The sequence below is a fragment of the Trichomycterus rosablanca genome, chromosome 10 (genome assembly GCF_030014385.1).
Source record: "Trichomycterus rosablanca isolate fTriRos1 chromosome 10, fTriRos1.hap1, whole genome shotgun sequence".
In the NCBI taxonomy this organism is placed as follows: domain Eukaryota; kingdom Metazoa; phylum Chordata; class Actinopteri; order Siluriformes; family Trichomycteridae; genus Trichomycterus; species Trichomycterus rosablanca.
Genome location: NC_085997.1, coordinates 13,152,210 through 13,174,656, shown reverse-complemented (window position 1 = coordinate 13,174,656; position 22,447 = coordinate 13,152,210). Strand labels below are relative to the sequence as shown.

General features: G+C 40.6%; 1 protein-coding gene across 1 annotated transcript in view; it reads right to left on the bottom strand.

Annotated features, from left to right (window-relative positions):
* Positions 1-2,559: 2,559 nt before the first annotated feature.
* The window catches only part of afap1 (actin filament associated protein 1), an 87,286-nt gene continuing 67,398 nt past the window's right edge, over positions 2,560-22,447 (bottom strand). The window contains exons 9-18 of the mRNA XM_063003610.1: positions 19,976-20,125; positions 18,848-19,059; positions 14,751-14,896; positions 14,187-14,304; positions 13,822-14,013; positions 7,546-7,666; positions 6,901-7,065; positions 4,995-5,185; positions 4,682-4,846; positions 2,560-2,648 (exon numbers count right to left, since the gene is read on the bottom strand). Coding sequence (XP_062859680.1) covers positions 2,622-2,648; positions 4,682-4,846; positions 4,995-5,185; positions 6,901-7,065; positions 7,546-7,666; positions 13,822-14,013; positions 14,187-14,304; positions 14,751-14,896; positions 18,848-19,059; positions 19,976-20,125 — 1,487 coding nt within the window. The 3' untranslated portion in view covers positions 2,560-2,621. The remainder of the gene's footprint in view (positions 2,649-4,681; positions 4,847-4,994; positions 5,186-6,900; positions 7,066-7,545; positions 7,667-13,821; positions 14,014-14,186; positions 14,305-14,750; positions 14,897-18,847; positions 19,060-19,975; positions 20,126-22,447) is intronic.

The following is a 22,447-nucleotide window of genomic DNA, read 5'->3' as shown; positions in this document are numbered from 1 at the left end:
TTTTACTTTTGTCAGTTAAATAAAGATTCAAGAAATTTAATTCTAAATGGGGTAATAAGCCCTTTGACAGAAATGTGACAGCGTAATGTGTGATTCAGCTATAGACTGTATGTTTATACCGGTTATACAATACATCATTAGCTTGGCAGCAATAAGCACAAAAGACACAGACTTTCAATGATTTTTTATTTTTGTTTACAGCTTTACATTGCCAAATCAGCAACTGTCAGTAAGCAAAGTAGAAAAAGTCCTTAAGGTGCAAAAACAAAGTTATTTAAGATTTTTAACACAAAACCCACCCACCCTTCCAATCCAATTCTTTTCACATTGGCCTTTTAGTTTGTGTGTGGGAGAGACAGACAGTTGGCCTCTTCTTTGTGGTTAAAAATGACAAGTCCTTGGATAACATTATAGAAACAAAATAAATTTAGTTTGACAAGTCATGGGCATATGAGAAAAACCCAGTGACACTGGCTCTTCATGCTATACACACACAAGCAGACAAGACTAGCTCTAAACTGCAGACTCATGGGACTGAAATCAGTGGACACATGAAAGTAAGAAAAGTATTTACACTTGCTTATAAGGATAACTAATTGGCTTATACACTGGTTAAAATGACCTAGCCTGACTGAAACAAGCCAGCTATTAAAAATAAATGTGCCTGGAATGTGAGCATGCTGGCAGTAGTCTCCAAGAGTCGGATTAGTCTTATTTCTATATTAAGCACCAAGTCTTACCCCCTAATCAAAGTGGATTAAGAGTGAAGAGTAAAAGCATGACTCAAAAGCACCAGTGAACCAAATATACAGCATGCTCTAATACCATAATACAGCATACCCAACACCATAATGCTTAATGCCAACCATGAGCTCAGTTATTGCAAGGATAAGCTCAGTGTAAAAGTTTGAAACAGCATGTCTTCGTTTATGAATGCTGTTTCTAGAAACTGCATACACAGCATGGTTTGTGACAGTCAGAGAAAAAGTACCAAATATGTAGTCCATCAGCCAAGAGATATTTGTTTCTTTAGTTTTGCCCTGGATGTAAAGAATGTTAAAATGAATGGAAGACTTTTTCCATTGCTGAAATGTCGCTCAGGACAGTCAGGACATTCATTTACTTAGTGGGTCAAAAACTTATACATGGTATATGTACATAAATAGTAAAAAAAAAAAAAAAAAAAAAAAAAAAAAAAAGAGAGAGAGAGAGAAAATGCTGACAGCCACAACACTGACACCCCCTGCATCACCTGTATGTATCCATTTCTACTTTTCTATGCGTCTGAAACAACCAGATCCCCAAAGCTACAGTTAGTGATGTAAATTAGTTATTTCAAATAAATTTTTTAAATGTACAAACACAGCATTAGTCTTTAGCACATGTGCTACTTGAACTAAGCTTTCTAAACCAAATGACATGATTGACAGGAATGTATGAACACCTAAATGGTTGGACCTTCGTTGTACATATGACTTTTTTCTTAAGTTTACAAAACACCACAGGGACCAGAGTTTGGGGGAAATCTTACAACTAAAATGTTGCTAATCACACCTTCAGATGATGCTAATACTTATTTGTCCTCAGTAATTTTCTTTATTTTTTATGCATTTTTCTCCCCATTTTTTCTCCCGATTTAGCGCATCCAATTTGTCTTCCGCTGCTGACAGACACCAGATGCTGGTGCATCAGCGGAATATCCCGCTGCGCTACCTGGGTGCCAGTAATTTTTATTTTACTGTATAATTGCGGCACGGTGGCTCGGTGGGTAGCACTGTCGCCTCAAAACGAGAAGGTCCTGGGTTCTATCCACAGGCGGGGCGGTCCGGGTCCTTTCTGTGTGGAGTTTGCATGTTCTCCCTATGTCTGCATGGGTTTCCTCCGGGAGCTCCGGTTTCCTCCCACAGTCCAAAAACATGCAGTCAGGTTAATTAAAGATACTGAATTGCACTATAGGTGAATGGGTGTGTGTGTGTGTGTATGTGTATGTGTGTCTGCCCTGCGATGGACTGGCGCCCCGTCCAGGGTGTTACTGTGTGCCTTGAGCGAATTGAAAAGCTGGGAAAGGCTCCAGCACCACAACCCTAATTGGCTAAGCGGTTAAGAAAGTGAGTGAGTGAGTATGTGGGTGTATGATTGAATGTGAAGATGATGTGTAAATACTTAAATCCCATTTTCTGTAAAACAACCATCTGAGGGGTTAAGCAATAAAATCAGGACCTAGCATGAGGCCAAATAAAATGTTATAAAGCTTTAAATATAAAACAAACACAGAAAAAAAGCCACATTAAACATTTACAAATAAATACTTCAAATGTTTTTTGAACTTTCTAAGGAAATGTAAGTATCTAGTATCACAGACAAAGCATAGCTGAGATCCGTGGCTAAGTAAATGGCAGCTGCTGTGATACAGTTTTAAAAACACAGTACAGTCATTAAAATAAAATGTATAGAGAGTATTAATGTCAGATTACAACCAATCAGTGTAACCTACATCAGGAATGTTTTCTGCACCATGTTGCGTGTATGCTTCAGTACAATTTGTTTTTAACAATCACTTCTATTGGCACAATTTTAAATAAATATAGACAGAAAAACTAAAATAAAAGCTGAAAAGAAATTTACGTGCCGGACTTCATCTCCCATTCCTGCAAAAAAGAAAAGTTTTAGTTATTAATATAGTTTTAGTTGTTAATATTGATAATGTTTATCAATAAATATGTTTAGGGGGACAAATATAGCTAGGCAAAAACTAAGAAAATGGAAAGCTAGATGTACTATTGCAAAATGGGTACTGAACAAATAACAGGCACACAGATTTTTTTCTTGTTAAGTGAAAATGTGCAGACTATATGTAGTCTAAAATTTTAAAACAGAACTGCCATGACAAAAAATATTCTAAATGTACTAAACATTTCAGCTTAATACTTCAGAAAATACAACCCCAAATCAGAAAAAGTTGGGACAGTATGGAAAAAGCAAATAATAAAAAAACACTTTTCTTACATTTCTTACATTTAATTTGACTTTTAATTGATTGCAGACAGGATGAACCTGAGATATTTCATGTTTTATCTGCTCAACTTCATTTCATTTATTAATAAAAATCCATTCCTGCATTTCAAATCTGCAACACGTTCCAAAAAAAGTTGGGACAGTAAAGCATTTAAAAGACCACACTTAAAAGGCGTTTTGGCACCGAGGAGACCAAGTGATTTAGTGTTTCAGCTTTTATTTTGTCTCATTCTTCTTGCAAACACGTCTTAAGATGTGCAACAGTACGGGGTCGTCGTTGTCGCATTTTTCCTTTCAAAATTCTCTATTGGGGACAGGTCAGGACTGCAGGCAGGCCAGTCCAGTACCCGTACCCTCTTCTTCCGCAGCCAAGCCTTTGTAATGTGTGCAGCATGTGGTTTTGCATTGTCTTGTTGAAAAATGCATGGACGTCCCTGGAAAAGATGACGTCTTGAAGGCAGCATATGTTGCTCTAAGATCTCAATGTACTTTTCTGCATTAATGCTGCCAGCACAGAAGTCTTAATGACCTTTGCCAAGGGCACTGACACAGCCCCATACCATGACAGACCCTGGCTTTTGGACTTGTTGCTGATAACAGTCTGGATGGTCCTTTTCGTCTTTGGTCCGGAGCAAACAGCGTCCATTTTTCCAAAAAAATACCTTAAATGCTGATTCATCTGACCACAATACACGTGTCCACTGTGTGATGGTCCATCCTAGATGCCATTGAGCCCAGAGAAGTCGACACCGCTTCTGAACATGGTTAACATAAGGCTTCTTTTTTGCACAGTAAAGTTCTAAGTGGCATTTGTGCATGTAACTCTGTATTGTAGTGCTTGACAAAGGTTTCCCAAAGTAATCCCTCACCCATGTGGTTATATCAGCTATTGTTGAGTGGTGGTTCTTGATGCAGTGCCGTGTGAGGGATTGAAGAGGGATTCCTCCTGATTCCTTGAATGGTTTAACGATATTCTGCACTGTAGAGGGAGAAATATGCAAATCCCTTCCAATCTTTCTTTGAGGTTCATTGTTTGTAAACATTTCAATCATTTTCTCACACATTTGTTGACAAACTGGAGATCCTCTGGCCATCTTTGCTCATCAAACCATGATTACAATCACCTGTTAACATCACCTGTTTAAAATCACATCATTATTTAGATTTTCACCTCATTACTAGCCCTAAATTGCCCCTGTCCCAACTTTTTTTGGAATGTGTTGCAGGCCTGAAAAGCAGGAATGGATGTTTATTAATAAATGAAAGGAAGTTGAGCAGATAAAACATGAAATATCTCAGGTTCATCCTGTCTGCAATCAAATAAAAGTCAAAGTACATGTAAGGAACTCTGTGTTTTTATTTTATTTACATTTTCCATACTGTCCCAACTCTTTCTGATTTGGGGTTGTAGATCGTCTCTCTTCAGCTCCTCCTATTAGGGGTCACCACATCGGGTCATTTATGTGCATATATGATTTTTCTGTTTCGATGCCAGATGCTTTTCTTAAAGCAAACCTTCTGTTTATCCAGGCTTGGTTAAAGTATGAAGTACATATAAGGTATGAAGTGTATATGAAGTATACCTCATGGACATCAGTACTTATTGATAAGACGTAATGACCATGTTTGAGCATGTTTGTGTACATTAGTGAGTAAGAGAACTAACCTTGGCCTTTCTGAGCACATGGCCTCGTACTGGAGAGGTTTTCTGCGGTACCTGTCGCCGTAGCAAGGATGCACTGTTGACTGGCAGTGAGCAGGTATCAGTGTCACTGGTGTCACAGCTGGAAAAGGGCGAGCTGTCCATCGTGCGCCTCATCATTACTGGAGACTTTAAATAAAACAAACAGTTATAAATCCTATGACCTAACAAAAATTGACCTGTCCAATGCAAGTAGCTGAACAAAATGAACATAAGATACTTAGTTTAACAATGCAAGATATTATGTAACAGTGCTATGTATATGGTGCATGCAGACCTGGGGACTGGAGCTGCTGGTTTTAGGTTCAATGGTCAAGCCAAGAGTGACACCACCACTTAGGGCTTTTTTCAGACTCTCCTTCACCTCGGTCAGCTCCAGCTCTAAATTCACTCGCTCCTCCTCCTTAAGCTTACACTCCTCTTCCACTTTCTTCAAGCGCTCTGTCAGAGAGGCCTGGGTACGCTTACCTGGCATAGAAAAAACGGAGATTAAAGAGTCTATATTGTCCTGATACATTTAAGGCTATTTGGTAATTATGGGCAGTCATATTGATGTTATTGAGAAGTGAACAGCTAACATCGCTAAATAGATTACTTATATTTTTGCTTTTATATTATCTTAAAGAATTTAGTGTGTTTGCCACTTAACTTTGTTTTTGGCAATGCAATACAATTCAATATACACTGTATGAGTACATGTATACACGGATCAGCCATGATATTAAAACCACCTCCTTGTTTCTACACTCACTGTACATTTTATCAGCTCCACTTACCATATAGAAGCACTTTGTAGTTCTACAATTACTGACTGTAGTCCATCTGTTTCTCTGCATGCTTTGTTAGCCCTCTTTCATGCTGTTCTTCAATGGTCAGGACCTCCACAGGACCACTACAGAGTTGGTATTATTTGGGTGGTGGGTCATTCTCAGCACTGCAGTGACAATGACATGGTGGTGTGTTAGTGTGTTGTGCTGGTATGAGTGGATAAGACACAGCAGTGCTGATTGATTTTTTAAACACCTCACTGTCACTGCTGGACTGAGAATTGTCCACCAACCAAAAATATCCAGCCAACAGCACTCCATGGGCCGCATCCTGTGACCACTGATGAAGGTCTAGAAGATGACCAACTCAAACAGCATTAATATATAAGCGATCGTCTCTGATTTTACATCTACAAGGTGAACCAACTAGGTAGGAGTGTCTAACACAGTGGACAGTGAGTGGACATGGTATTTAAAAACTCCAGCAGCGCTGCTGTTTTCTGATCCACTTATACCAGCACAACACACACTAACACACCACCACTATGTCAGTGTCACTGCAGTGCTGAGAATCATCCACCACCTAAAAAATACCTGCTTTGTGGTGGTCCTGTGGGGGTCCCGATCATTGAAGAACAGGGTGAAAGCTAAAAAAAGCATGCAGAGTAACAGATGGACTACAGTCAGTAATTGTAGAACTACAAAGTGCTTCTACAATGACAGTGAGTGTAGAAACAAGGAGGTGGTTTTAATGTTATGGCTGATCAGTGAATAGACACATATTCACATACACACACACAGATTGACTGAGCAAAAGGTAGTAAACATCCTGAACAGATAAACAGTCCATCCCAGGGGAGACACACACACACTCATTCACACACTTACACTTGGGTCAATTTTTACTACCTCTAATTGGTCTGACTGTATATCCATGGACTTGTGGGAGGAAACCGGAGTAACCAGAAGAAACCCACTTGGACATGTACACATTCCACCTACAGGAGCTTTTATGAAATCACATTCTGAATCTCTAGGCATTGATATACACTCACTTCTGTCCACTCATACAGAACAGCATTCGTAAGGTTAGACACTGTTGATTTTGTTGGCTCGCAATCTCCATTTTAGTAAAAAAAAGCACTGGCCAATCAAGTTCATTCACACTAAACTCTCTATTATAGTACAGCACTCAAATTCATTAAGCATTTTAGAACCACCCATTCCATCACAAATGTTTATAAAGGCAGACTGCATTGCTTGGTGCTTGATTTTATATACCTGAGGCAATGGGACTGAAAAAAAGACCTGAATTTACTTATTAAGAGTTGTGTCACAATACTTTTGTCCAGACAGTGTATTTTTCTATTGGTTCTCATTTACAAATAAATAACCCAACTGTTGTTTTGTTCTCACCAGCATTGTTCTCGATGGCAGTGCGTAGGTCTATCCTGTCTTTTTTCAGATGAGTCAGGCGGTTACGAATCTCCTGCTTTCTTTTCAGCAGCTCTTCCTCTTTTGCTTGAAGTCTTTTAGCATCTGCCTCCACTCTGTTCTTCCCATATTTATACTGATCCACACCTAGTAAAGTTCATAACAGAACCCTATAATCATTACAGCTCTTTCAGATATTTGGCAAATATTTCTTTACTGAAGCTCATTTCCACAAAATAGCAGACAGAGTATTTAGGAAAAATAATACTTAAAAAACAGCAAAGCAGAGCAAACCATAAAGTGGCTCAAATATCTTAGTGGATTTGGAGATGCTCTGACTCTAGTGGTGAATGGGGTGAATGAGTTTACTAAGCAGCATTAGGCCTGTCAACATAAACCCAAGCCTGTAATTTTCATTTCCCACATATTTGTGAGGCATATTTTTCCTAGAAAGAAACTGTTGGTGAAATAGTTAGGGAAATATACCCAGACATGAAGTCTGCTTAGGTTTAGCATCAGCAAAATATGCACTACATTAACACAAATAATTAAAAAATAGAGAAGATTATTCTGCCTGGATTATGCCTTCATGGTACACATGTTCACCTTAAAATACTGTTCTCTTACTTGAATTGTTGCGTTTAACTGAATGGGTCCCGTTGGTTCCATTGGTTTTCTTGGGTTGGTTCTTCTCCAACTTCTGTTTGGAATTTATACCATTCATAGTTGCAGTTTTCTTTCCCTTAATCTGATAGACAAATATAAGATGAAAATGATTAAATATAAGATGAAGATTACATTTATATAGTTCGTCAACATTTTATGTCAGATACAGCTTGCTTATATTAAACAAAATTAAGTTCATCAATGAAAAGTCTTCATTCTTCTTCTTTTGTTAAATAAAGGTTCAAGTATATTAATACATTATAGACTTTAGTTATACTACATATTTAGAGTGTCCCAACTTTTCTGGAAATGGGGTTTGTGTGTATAAATTCTGCCAGACAGGTTTGCTGTGATATAAGTTTGGAACTCCTGGACAATACTCCCAATGGTGTCTCAAGAAATGTTCAAGGTTCACATCTCTGGGGGGTGATTATATGTTCAAAGTGGCAGCTCTACGAAGGTTCAAGGTTGTGCCAAGCTTCTTCCATTTTAAGATCATTAAGGCCACTGTGCTCCTAGAGACACTCAAAGCCTTAGATATTGTTTTATATCCTTGTCCTGATTTATGCATTGCCAAAGATTTGATCACAGGGACAGACACAGACATTTCCTTGAACTTCATAGGAGGGTTTCTGCAGTGTAAATTGTAGGCCGTTACAGAACCAGGTATGTGCCTTTACAAACTATGTCAAGTGGCCTCCAACTGAAATCTAGACACATCTCAAGGATAATTAAAGAAAATAGGATGAACACAAAGTGCCACAGCAAAAGGGTCTGAGTACTTTAGTGAAGAAATTTAAACATTTTTACTGTTCTTATGGGCGAAAACTGTGGCATAAAAATAACAAATATATTCATTCATAATGAAATCAACAACACACCAAGTTGTGCAAAAAGTCAAGGGGTCTGGATACTTTCTGCATCCACTTTGTGTAAATATATAAAATCTTGACAGTTATTTATGTCAATGAAATATCAGTGAAGACACTAAGTCATAACTATACAAATAATAAAAGACAGACTGAAACCTTAGTTAAGGTAAGTTACATAATTGTTATTGGTAATGTTTTGCAATGTTTAGATTTTGTTCAATCAACCACATCAGCCACTGTAACTCCCAGCCAAGACAAAGACCACACTGGGGAGTGATTAGAATTGCTCAGGATAATGTTTTGTGGTTAAGACTGAGTACATCAGTAAGAAGATGTGGACTAAGAAAATAAAAATATTAAATCCTTCCTTTTAAAGCACATTCAGAGCAACCAACATGTTCACTTGTGCAATACCTAACCTCGAGGGGACTTTTCAGCTTTCACTGGCAGCCAACAATCCTTCAAGTGTATCCTATTCCAACTTTTAAAAAAAATACATATTAATGTACACATCCACCCCCCATACATACATATATATACAGTATATATATATATATACTGTATATACTGTATATATATAGTGTATATGTACACTGATCAGCCATAACAAAAATGACCTCCTTGTTTCTACACTCACTGTCCATTTTATCAGCTCCACTTACCATATAGGAGCACTTTGTAATTCTACAATTACTAAATGTAGTCCATCTGTTTCTCTACATACTTTTAATAATAGCAGGTATTATTTAGGTGGTGGATCATTCTCAGCACTGCAGTGACAATGACATGGTGGTGGTGTGTTAGTGTGTGTTGTGCTGGTATGAGTGGATCGTACACAGCAGCACTGATGGAGATTTTAAACACCGTGTCCACTCACTGTTCACTCTATTAGACACTCCAACCTAGTTGGTCCACCTTGTAGATGTAAAGTCAGAGATGATTGCTCATCTATTGCTGCTGTTTGAGTTAGTCATCTTTGAGACCTTCACCAGTGGTCACAGGACGCTGCCCACGGGGTGCTGTTGGCTGGATATTTTTGGTTGGTTGACTATTCTCAGTCCAGCAGTGACAGTGAGGTGTTTAAAAACTCCATCAGCATTGTTGTTTTATCCACTCATACCAGCACAACTCACACTAACACACCACCACCATGTCAGTGTCACTGCAGTGCTGAGAATGACCCACCACTCAAATAATAACTGCGCTGTAGTGGTCCTGGGAGAGTCCTGACCATTGAAGAACAGCATGAGGGGGCTAACAAAGTATGTAGAGAAACAGATGGACTACAGTCAGTAATTGTAAAACTACAAAGTGCTTCTATATGGTAAGTGGAGCTGATAAAATGGACAGTGAGTGTAGAAACAAGGAGATGGTTTTTAATGTTATGGCTGATCAGTGTATATATATATATATATACTGTGTATATATATATATATATACAGTGTATCACAAAAGTGAGTACAGCCCTCACATTTTTGCAAATATTTCATTATATCTTTTCATGGGACAACACTATAGACATGAAACTTGGATATAACTTAGAGTAGTCAGTGTACAGCTTGTATAGCAGTGTAGATTTACTGTCTTCTGAAAATAACTCAACACACAGCCATTAATGTCTAAATAGCTGGCAACATAAGTGAGTACACCCCACAGTGAACATGTCCAAATTGTGCCCAAATGTGTCGTTGTCCCTCCCTGGTGTCATGTGTCAAGGTCCCAGGTGTAAATGGGGAGCAGGGCTGTTAAATTTGGTGTTTTGGGTACAATTCTCTCATACTGGCCACTGGATATTCAACATGGCACCTCATGGCAAAGAACTCTCTGAGGATGTGAGAAATAGAATTGTTGCTCTCCACAAAGATGACCTGGGCTATAAGAAGATTGCTAACACCCTGAAACTGAGCTACAGCATGGTGGCCAAGGTCATACAGCGGTTTTCCAGGACAGGTTCCACTCGGAACAGGCTTCGCCAGGGTCGACCAAAGAAGTTGAGTCCACGTGTTCGGCGTCATATCCAGAGTTTGGCTTTAAAAAATAGACACATGAGTGCTGCCAGCATTGCTGCAGAGGTTGAAGACGTGGGAGGTCAGCCTGTCAGTGCTCAGACCATACGCCGCACACTGCATCAACTCAGTCTGCATGGTCGTCATCCCAGAAGGAAGCTGACGCACAAGAAAGCCAGCAAACAGTTTGCTGAAGAAAGCAGTCCAAGAACATGGATTACTGGAATGCCCTGTGGTCTGACGAGACCAAGATAAACTTGTTTGGCTCAGATGGTGTCCAGCATGTGTGGCGGCGCCCTGGTGAGAAGTACCAAGACAACTGTATCTTGCCTACAGTCAAGCATGGTGGTGGTAGCATCATGGTCTTGGGCTGCATGAGTGTTGCTGGCACTGGGGAGCTGCAGTTCATTGAGGGAAACATGAATTCCAACATGTACTGTGACATTCTGAAACAGAGCATGATCCCCTCCCTTCGAAAACTGGGCCTCATGGCAGTTTTCCAACAGGATACCGACCCCAAACACAACCTCCAAGATGACAACTGCCTTGCTGAGGAAGCTGAAGGTAAAGGTGATGGACTAAACCCAATTGAGCACCTGTGGCGCATCCTCAAGTGGAAGGTGGAGGAGTTCAAGGTGTCTAACATCCACCAGCTCCGTGATGTCATCATGGAGGAGTGGAAGAGGATTCCAGTAGCAACCTGTGCAGCTCTGGTGAATTCCATGCCCAGGAGGGTTAAGGCAGTGCTGGATAATAATGGTGGTCACACAAAATATTGACACTTTGGGCACAATTTGGACATGTTCACTGTGGGGTGTACTCACTTATGTTGCCAGCCATTTAGACATTAATGGCTGTGTGTTGAGTTATTTTCAGAAGACAGTAAATCTACACTGCTATACAAGTTGTACACTGACTACTCTAAGTTATATCCAAGTTTTATTTCTATAGTGTTGTCCCATGAAAAGATATAATAAAATATTTGCAGAAATGTGAGGGGTGTACTCACTTTTGTGATACACTGTATATACAGTGTATCACAAAAGTGAGTACACCCCTCACATTTCTGCAGATATTTAAGTATATCTTTTCATGGGACAACACTGACAAAATGACACTTTGACACAATGAAAAGTAGTCTGTGTGCAGCTTATATAACAGTGTAAATTTATTCTTCCCTCAAAATAACTCAATATACAGCCATTAATGTCTAAACCACCGGCAACAAAAGTGAGTACACCCCTAAGAGACTACACCCCTAAATGTCCAAATTGAGCACTGCTTGTCATTTTCCCTCCAAAATGTCATGTGATTTGTTAGTGTTACTAGGTCTCAGGTGTGCATAGGGAGCAGGTGTGTTCAATTTAGTAGTACAGCTCTCACACTCTCTCATACTGGTCACTGAAAGTTCCAACATGGCACCTCATGGCAAAGAACTCTCTGAGGATCTTAAAAGACGAATTGTTGCGCTACATGAAGATGGCCAAGGCTACAAGAAGATTGCCAACAACCTGAAACTAAGCTGCAGCACAGTGGCCAAGATCATCCAGCGTTTTAAAAGAGCAGGGTCCACTCAGAACAGACCTCGCGTTGGTCGTCCAAAGAAGCTGAGTGCACGTGCTCAGCGTCACATCCAACTGCTGTCTTTGAAAGATAGGCGCAGGAGTGCTGTCAGCATTGCTGCAGAGATTGAAAAGGTGGGGAGTCAGCCTGTCAGTGCTCAGACCATACGCCGCACACTACATCAAATTGGTCTGCATGGCTGTCACCCCAGAAGGAAGCCTCTTCTGAAGTCTCTACACAAGAAAGCCCGCAAACAGTTTGCTGAAGACATGTCAACAAAGGACATGGATTACTGGAACCATGTCCTATGGTCTGATGAGACCAAGATTAATTTGTTTGGTTCAGATGGTCTCAAGCATGTGTGGCGGCAATCAGGTGAGGAGTACAAAGATAAGTGTGTCATGCCTACAGTCAAGCATGGTGGTGGGAATGCCATGGTCTGGGGCTGCATGAGTGCAGCAGGTGTTGGGGAGTTACATTTCATTGAGGGACACATGAACTCCAATATGTACTGTGAAATACTGAAGCAGAGCATGATCCCCTCCCTCCGGAAACTGGGTCGCAGGGCAGTGTTCCAGCATGATAATGACCCCAAACACACCTCTAAGACGACCACTGCTTTATTGAAGAGGCTGAGGGTAAAGGTGATGGACTGGCCAAGCATGTCTCCAGAGCTAAACCCAATAGAACATCTTTGGGGCATCCTCAAGCGGAAGGTGGAGGAGCGCAAAGTCTCGAATATCCGCCAGCTCCGTGATGTCGTCATGGAGGAGTGGAAAAGCATTCCAGTGGCAACCTGTGAAGCTCTGGTAAACTCCATGCCCAGGAGAGTTAAGGCAGTTCTGGGAAATAATGGTGGCCACACAAAATATTGACACTTCAGGAACTTTCACTAAGGGGTGTACTCACTTTTGTTGCCGGTGGTTTAGACATTAATGGCTGTATATTGAGTTATTTTGAGGGAAGAATAAATTTACACTGTTATATAAGCTGCACACAGACTACTTTTCATTGTGTCAAAGTGTCATTTTGTCAGTGTTGTCCCATGAAAAGATATACTTAAATATCTGCAGAAATGTGAGGGGTGTACTCACTTTTGTGATACACTGTATATATATATATATATATATATATATATATATATATATATACATATTCTGTAATAGTTCTAACAATCTTAGACCGCTGCACCACCCAATCATGTGTAGGCATTGTATGTAAAGAAAACATTTGTCTGGTATATGCCTTCATACATTTTTAGTTACATGAGTCTTGCAGCTCCAGAACACAAGATGTAAACATCTGACTAAAGTCATGTCTCGACTGATCGACTACATTTAGTATTAGGGTTAAATGTATTGAACAATGTATTTAATGTAAAAACCTGAAACAACTTGGCTTTTTAGATTATAAAGCAGCAGAGAGCAGCAAGCAGCCATGCAGGTTTTTGAGCTAGTGCAAGGTTGCTGAGTTAGTGCAAGGTTGTTGCGTTAGTTAGTGCAAGATTGCATGGCTCATCAAGGTGGTATAACCATGAAAACAGTCAAAAGCGACTGTGAAAGACATTGAAGCTTTTACATGTTATTAACAGCACACTTTGAGTTTTCCTTACACAACCTTCTATTGGGAAAATCTGCAAATGTATAGATTTCTCTTCACAGAGATGAGAACCTACTGTTCTGTGTTATGAATTAACTTCCATATTAATCACATTTACTTGGCAGAGTGGTTTTGATCATATACAAGCATACAGTGTTATGAAGCAGAGCAATGCTCAAGCAGTCTGTGTTAGTCACCTGAGAATTAGGGTTAGCAGCAGAGGAAGAAGAGACAGGCGTTTTATAATGATCAGTAGATCTTGGTGGCCAGCTTGGTTTGGACGAGGAGCGAGTTGCCTGTTTTGGGGAAGGCATGGTCTCACAGAGCTCAGCATTTTCATAGTGAGTGTCCTCAGAGTTTGGGGAGCAGAACTGCAGATATGGTTCCTTCTGGGTGCAAGTGTGCCAGCAATGGAAAGATTATAAGAAAACAGAAGTTAAAAAGAAGTGAAATTTCAGCTATAAGACTAAGAAAAAAGACAGATGACGGTGTGAATGGACTTTCTAAACAATGGGTGTAAAAGAAGAGAAAGAGGGGAACATACGTGTGTGTGGAACCATACCGATCCATTGATGCAGGGCACATCATCATAGTGCAAGGCCACACCGGAGGGCCGGGCATAGCCATTAACTGGGTTATCCAGATACGGGTTTGGAGAAATGGCACGCTTGCTGGTAAAACTGGAAAAATAAGCCACAAATACTATGAGGTGGACATTATATTTACGACACTGGAGAAGTGTAGACACATATGCATTATGCAATAATAATGTACAATAATTCATTCATTCATTGTCTGTTTTACCACTGTTTTATCTTATTTAGGGTTGCGATGGGTATAATTCACTGGACAAAAGGCCGAAACACCCTGGATGGGTTGCTAGTCCATCACACACATTTACACCTAAGGAAATTTTATTATCTCCAATTATCCTGACTGCATGTCTTTGAACTGTGGGAGGAAATCCACACCACCCATGGTCACAGGGAGAAAAAACCCAAACTGCTACACCTCAGAATCAAACCCAGAACCTTCTTGCTGTGACGCGACAGTGCTTCCCACCGATCCACCGTGCCACCCATAAAGAATCATTTAATTTTGAAATTTCTGAAGATCACTCACTCACCAGAAGGACTGCTTGGCCAGCTGAATGACATTTGCAGTTGTCTCCACGTCTATGTAGTCATAGTGCAGTGTGGCAGGGTCTGTAGTAGAGCCTGTCTCTGCCAGCAAGACCCCCAACCATCGACCCATACTCTCAGAAGAGGAGGCCTGAATGAGATCAAGAGAACCCCTGTTAAAGGCACTGATTTTGGTCAGAATTAGTTGACGCTAACTGTATGAAACTTACAATCCCAGACATCCCAAGTTGCAAAAACTCATTTCAGGAACGTACCACCGGACCTCAACCCCGACCCCCCCAAGCAAAAAAAATAAAAAAATAAAATATATATATATATGGGTGGTAACAGAACTTTTAGGAGCTGCTAACTGAGCTACTAAGCTAACTGTTCGCGTCACAAACACATTAATGTGTACTACATAGTGCACTAGATAGTGTGTAAGATAAAAGATTTATGTTCCCTACATAGTGCACTAGATTGAACTAGATCTAACTAGATATATTAGAAAAGAATTTATGTTCCTTACTTAGTGCACTACATAGTGTACTAGATAATAGACTTATGTTTCTTACATAATGCTTTAGGTAGCGTATTAGTTAACGGGTTTAGGTTCCCTACATGGTGCACTAAATTGTATATCAGATAACGGATTTATGTTCCCTACATAGTGCACTAGATAGTATTTTAGATATGAATTTATGTTCCCTACGTAGTGCACTAGATAGTGTATTAGACATTTGGTTTATGTTCCCTACACAGTGCACTAGATTGTATATCAGATCACGGATTTATGTTCCCTACATAGTGCACTAGAAAGTATAACTAGATGATGATTTGTGTTCCTTACATAGTGCACTAGATAGTGTATTACATAATTAATTATGTTCCCTACATAGTGCACTAGACAGTATATTAGACAATTGTTTTATGTTCCCTACACAGTGCGCTAGATTGTATATCAGATAATGGATTTAATACACGATCGGGGAATAAAGTCTGTGTCGCCTGCGTGCGCGTTTGTGTCGCTCCTGGCTGCTCGTTCTAGATTCCGGGAGATTTAATCTGCCTTGCAGGCATCAGGGAGCCGCTATGTACAGTGTATCACAAAAGTGAGTACACCCCTCACATTTCTGCAAATATTTCATTATATCTTTTCATGGGACAACACTATAGACATGAAACTTGGATATAACTTAGAGTAGTCAGTGTACAGCTTGTATAGCAGTGTAGATTTACTGTCTTCTAAAAATAACTCAACACACAGCCATTAATGTCTAAATGGCTGGCAACATAAGTGAGTACACCCCACAGTGAACATGTCCAAATTGTGCCCAAAGTGTCAATATTTTGTGTGACCACCATTATTATCCAGCACTGCCTTAACCCTCCTGGGCATGGAATTCACCAGAGCTGCACAGGTTGCTACTGGAATCCTCTTCCACTCCTCCATGATGACATCACGGAGCTGGTGGATGTTAGACACCTTGAACTCCTCCACCTTCCACTTGAGGATGCGCCACAGGTGCTCAATTGGGTTTAGTCCATCACCTTTACCTTCAGCTTCCTCAGCAAGGCAGTTGTCATCTTGGAGGTTGTGTTTGGGGTCGTTATCCTGTTGGAAAACTGCCATGAGGCCCAGTTCTCGAAGGGAGGGGATCATGCTCTGTTTCAGAATGTCACAGTACATGTTGGAATTCATGTTTCCCTCAATGAACTGCAGCTCCCCAGTGCCAGCAACACTCATGCAGCCCAAGACCATGATGCTACCACCACCATGCTTGACTGTAGGCAAGATACAGTTGTCTTGGTACTTCTCACAGGGCGCCGTCACACATGCTGGACACCATCTGAGCCAAACAAGTTTATCTTGGTCTCGTCAGACCACAGGGCATTGCAGTAATCCATGTTCTCGGACTGCTTGTTTTCAGCAAACTGTTTGCGGGCTTTCTTGTGCGTCAGCTTCCTTCTGGGATGACGACCATGCAGACCGAGTTGATGCAGTGTGCGGCGTATGGTCTGAGCACTGACAGGCTGACCTCCCACGTCTTCAACCTCTGCAGCAATGCTGGCAGCACTCATGTGTCTATTTTTTAAAGCCAACCTCTGGATATGACGCCGAACACGTGGACTCAACTTCTTTGATCGACCCTGGCGAAGCCTGTTCCGAGTGGAACCTGTCCTGGAAAACCGCTGTATGACCTTGGCCACCATGCTGTAGCTCAGTTTCAGGGTGTTAGCAATCTTCTTATAGCCCAGGCCATCTTTGTGGAGAGCAACAATTCTATTTCTCACATCCTCAGAGAGTTCTTTGCCATGAGGTGCCATGTTGAATATCCAGTGGCCAGTATGAGAGAATTGTACCCAAAACACCAAATTTAACAGCCCTGCTCCCCATTTACACCTGGGACCTTGACACATGACACCAGGGAGGGACAACGACACATTTGGGCACAATTTGGACATGTTCACTGTGGGGTGTACTACCTTATGTTGCCAGCTATTTAGACATTAATAGCTGTGTGTTGAGTTATTTTCAGAAGACAGTAAATCTACACTGCTATACAAGTTGTACACTGACTACTCTAAGTTATATCCAAGTTTCATATCTATAGTGTTGTCCCATGAAAAGATATAATGAAATATTTGCAGAAATGTGAGGGGTGTACTCACTTTTGTGATACACTGTATATGCGGGGAAACTCCAGGAACTTCCGGGAGACTTGGGATGTCTGCAATCCAGACAAATACAGGCACTCCCCGACAGTAATAATCATTTAAATAACTAAAAACAGCCTACATAGTAAATCTATTAATGTAAAAATCATTGAAGGGTTCTAATGAAAACATATAAAAATGACAGTAGTCATACACCAATTAGGCATAACATTAAAACCACCTCCTTATTTCTACACTCACTGTACATTTTATCAGCTCCACTTACCATATAGAAGCACTTTGTAGTTCTGTAGTTCTACTGTAGTCCATCTGTTTCTCTACATACTTTTTTAGCCTGCTTTTACCCTGTTCTTCAATGGTCAGGACCCCCACAGGACCACCACAGAGTAGGTATTATTTAGGTGGTGGATGATTCTCAGCACTGCAGTGACACTGACATGGTGGTGGTGTGTTAGTGTGTGTTGTGCTGGTATGAGTGGATAGGACACAGCAGCACTGCTGGAGTTTTTAAACACCTCACTGTCACTGCTGGTTTGAGAATAGTCCACCAACCAAAAATATCCAGCCAACAGCGCCCTGTGGGCAGCGTTCTGTGACCACTGATGAAGGTCTAGAAGATGACCAACTCAAACAGCAGCAATAGATGAGCGTCGCTGACTTTATATCTACAAGGTGGACCAACCAGGTAGGAGTGTCTAATAGAGTGGACAGTGAGTGGACACAGTAATTAAAAACTCCAGCAGCGCTTCTGTGTCTGATCCACTCATACCAGCACAACACACACTAACACACCACCACCATGTCATTGTCATTGCAGTGCTGAGAATGATCCACCACCTAAATAATACCTGCTCTGTGGTGGTACTGTGGGGGTCCTGACCATTGAAGTACAGGGTGAAAGCAGGCTAACAAAGTATGTACAGTAATAGATGGACTACAGTCAGTAATTGTAGAACTACAAAGTGCTCCTATATGGTAAGTGGAGCTGATCAAATGGACAGAGAGTGTAGAAACAAGGAGGTGGTTTTAATGTTAATCAGTGTTTTTAATCAGTGTATGTTCTTCACACAAAATGAGCCAAAGGCAAGGAGTCTGAGGTTAAAATAACAATAAATAGCATAATTTTTTTTTTGGTAAACATTGAAAACGGCTCTCACAGACCCAAACACCACACGAGGGTTAAGAAGTAAAAAATTTAATCTTCTGAGTAACAGTGTAGTCTCATATTTCCACATCATTCTAATTTTTAATGCACGCACAAGCTGTATTTACTCCATCATGTTGTGTATTTCTGATCAGAAGCACTTTTTCAAGTCAGAGCAGGCTGCTAAAAAAATGTGGTAAAATTACAACCTAAAGATTTAAGACAGCTTTTTAAACTATCTGGCCTTTCTCTTCTCAGTGGCAGAATTTAAAGTCTCACCTCCAGTACAGCGACTTCCTGTCCATTCCTCAACAGCCTGAAAGCAAATGGATGTTTTGAGTCAAGGCCTGGTATAACCTCACATCCTCGCAGGGGCAAGGAGGCCATGTGTGTCTTCAAATCCTCTCGGTCCTTATGCAATAAGAGCTGGTTGTCCTTTAGCCGGCACCACCTCTCTCTCCACCGGTTATTGGACAGCACATTCAGATACCCTGTTAACGGAAGCAGCTGGTTAGTACTATAGGATGTCTATAGCAGCTTGATGACTATGTCATACTGACATTAAAGCCCAGTAAAACCATAATTCTATGCGAGAAATTACATTAATTTCAGTGAGATTGCTGGCAATATGCAATTTTGCCTATTAAAATGAGTAAATGTTTTTATGGTTGGTTTTTGTTGTTTACAAGGGCTGTTAGATTATCTTGTTTTAAATTGACTTGGACAGACCAGTCAGATTACCAACAAACATAAAATGTATAAAGCTTGCACTCAAGCGGCACAGCAGCCTGATGCACTAGCACACCACTACAGATTGATTGAACTGGAAAGTTTGAATCGCAGGCCTCGAGCATCCATACAAACGCATTGGCCCGTGCTTGAGAGAAGTAAGGTCGGACGGGGTGTCCTCCCACTGCTGCTGTGATATGTGATCTACAGGACTGGTCCAGGCATCTGTGCGAGTAAGTGGGGTGGGTAGGAAGATGCGAGTTGGGAGTCACATGAGCTTAGTATGGTTCATTGTATTTAACACAACTCCATGTGGGAACCCAACACTGGCAGGTGATAAGAAGCAGCTGCAAATTGGACACGTGTCGCAGGGGGCGTGTGCTGATCTATCTCTCCTTGATCAGATTGGGGAAGGTTTAGGCAGCAGCAGATTTACAGTAAGGAATTAAAAATGACTAGACTGAACGCAATCGGGGCAGATACAAAAACATTTTTATAAAGCTGTGTGTAAACTAGGGCCTAATTTAGATTAGGCGTTTAGATTAAATACTAAGTCCCACCTAATTGCTAACTAAATCACAATGGTGGACCATTTTCAGCTACAATCCTTAATTGTGTTATAACCTGGACTTCAAACACCCTTCAAAGAGTGGCTTTAAAATAACCCTCCTGACATACCGCATGTTGGGACGTCCTCCTCCGCTGACGATGTCTGTTCATCAGTGGATGGTTTCTTCTTTCCGAGGCTGATGATCTTAGTTATTTTCTTTCCAGCCACTTTGCTCACTGTGCCCTTCTGTTCAGTCTTAGAGTTCTTTTTACCTTTAGCTGTGGATTCAAGAAGAGCGTGTCAGTACATCTGAAACAGCACAGAGATTTACAGCATTTTTAACGTCAAGTGTTTTTTTTTTACTGGGGCATGATGCAAACTATCCACAGTGGGGTTTTTTTTAAACAAACAAACAAAAGTTACACATAGATTAACATAAAGTCTGATTCCACACTGGTTTCACCGTTTGAGGGAAAAAAAGTTTTCCTGTTTGGTTTAGAATCTCCAAATGCAGTGAGAACACAGAGCTGACGCAAGCACACTGAGGTTGGGTGAGTAAGTTTCATATCAGTGTTCTTATTCTGTATAAACTGTAGCTCACCATAAATTGGGATCAAGCATCAGCTGTTGGAAATAAATTTAAGGGACATTCTTAGCCAACAGGATTAATTGAACAATGTTGGTTATGGATAAAATAATTATTTATTGGCATCCTTAGTTTTTTAACAGAGAGCATATGGGGCATGGTGTGGCTCTCTGTGCGTGATGTGGCTTTCTGTTAGGATGGATCAAATGCAGCATCTGGCTGCTGCATGTGTGTCAAAGGAACAAGTGCTGGTCTGCAAGTGGCAGAGAAAATGTAGAGGGTAACTGAAAATGACTAGGTGAGAGAGGAAATGATAAAACAGGGGAAAAACTCTGGATGTAAAATGTAACTTTACTGATTTAACCTTTTTAATTTATTAAAAAGTTGATTTAACTTATATACACTAATATTTCTTTAGACCATTTAAATTAACCTTAATCATTTTAAGGCTTCACACTGTGACTAAAGCTTACTAAATTTATAATGTTATAGTATCCATATACATCGATCAGCCATAACATTAAAACCACCTTTGTTTCTACACTTACTGTCCATTTTATCAGCTCCACTTACCATATAGAAGCACTTTGTAGTTTTACAATTACTGACTGTAGTCCATCTGTTTCTCTACATGCTTTTTTTGCCCCCTTTCATGCTGTTCTTCAATGGTCAGGACCCCCACAGAACAACCACAAAGCAGGTATTATTTGGGTGGTGGATCATTCTCAGCAGGCAGTGACACTGACATGGTGGTGGTGTGTTAGACAAATAAAGCAACAAGTCACAGCAAGAACCCCTCTCACTAAATCCATCTGTGGCTCACTGTATTAACCCTGTAATGGTCTCACCAAGGAAATAATGTTTAAAAAAATTTTTCTTTGCATTTCTTGGTTTGTTGGGACTATATGAACAACAAACAATATTTATTTTTTTCATTATTTTAATGCATTTTCTCCCCATTCCCCTGATTTAGCACACTTAATTTTGTCTTCCGCTGCTGAGAGATACCAGATTGCATCCAAGGAGAGCACGTCGCTGTACACGCCTCTTCCGACACGTGTACAGCCCTCCTCTTCTCGCCCATGCATTCTGCACAGGCGTCTCTTCCGCCAAACAGGGTCCTTACACAGTGTATGGAGACCCACCCACCCACACACAGTCTGGTCCCCACCCTGCAGATACGGTGGCCAATTAGTATCTGCTGCAGGCACTGCCAATTATGCCCGCCAGATGGCACCCAGCCGACCGGTGGCAACACCGAGTGTCGAACCGAGGAGTTCCCGCTGCGCCACCTGGGCACTCAAACAATAAATATTTTTTACCTAGTGCACACAGTATTTTTTTAATGAGCCTCTACCAAACATTTTAGATGACACAAAAATGATGCAACTTTCATGGATGTTTTTTCAGCTGCTAGCTTCAAGTTCACATATAGGTTAGAAAGGCTGTTTTCTTAAACACATCTACCAATATTTTTGAGTTTATCACACGTCAACTAAGGAGTAGATACGACCCAAACAAGACTATTTAAATACAACTTATTTTTACCCAAGTATTTAAACTCAAAGTAAGACCATTAAAGGATACTTTTAAAAAGCCCCTCTATATGGAAGGAGGAGCTGTTTCTGAACGCTACTCTGCTTAATTGAATCTTTACTAAAAATGTACTGAGATTACATCTGCACTGGCGACTCCTCTAGCTTAAGCTAAGCTCATGTGCACCCTAAACCAGTCTTCGGGCAGAAACCAGAGACACAGATGCAAAAGCCATTGATGCTCTTTTATAGGACCTTCTTATTCATTTGCAGTTGTTTAAACATGAGGAAAACATACTGTGATCAGGCTAATCTGATTCCACATAGTGGGAGCAGTTGTAGAAGCTGGAAAGAATGCAGCCAATTGAATGAATGAATGAATTGAATGCCCTACTATTCTCATCAAAGAGAGTGTGGTGGTGAAGCACTGGTGTGAGGTAGGCACATCTAGAGCACTCGTTACAGTCAAAGAATGGAAT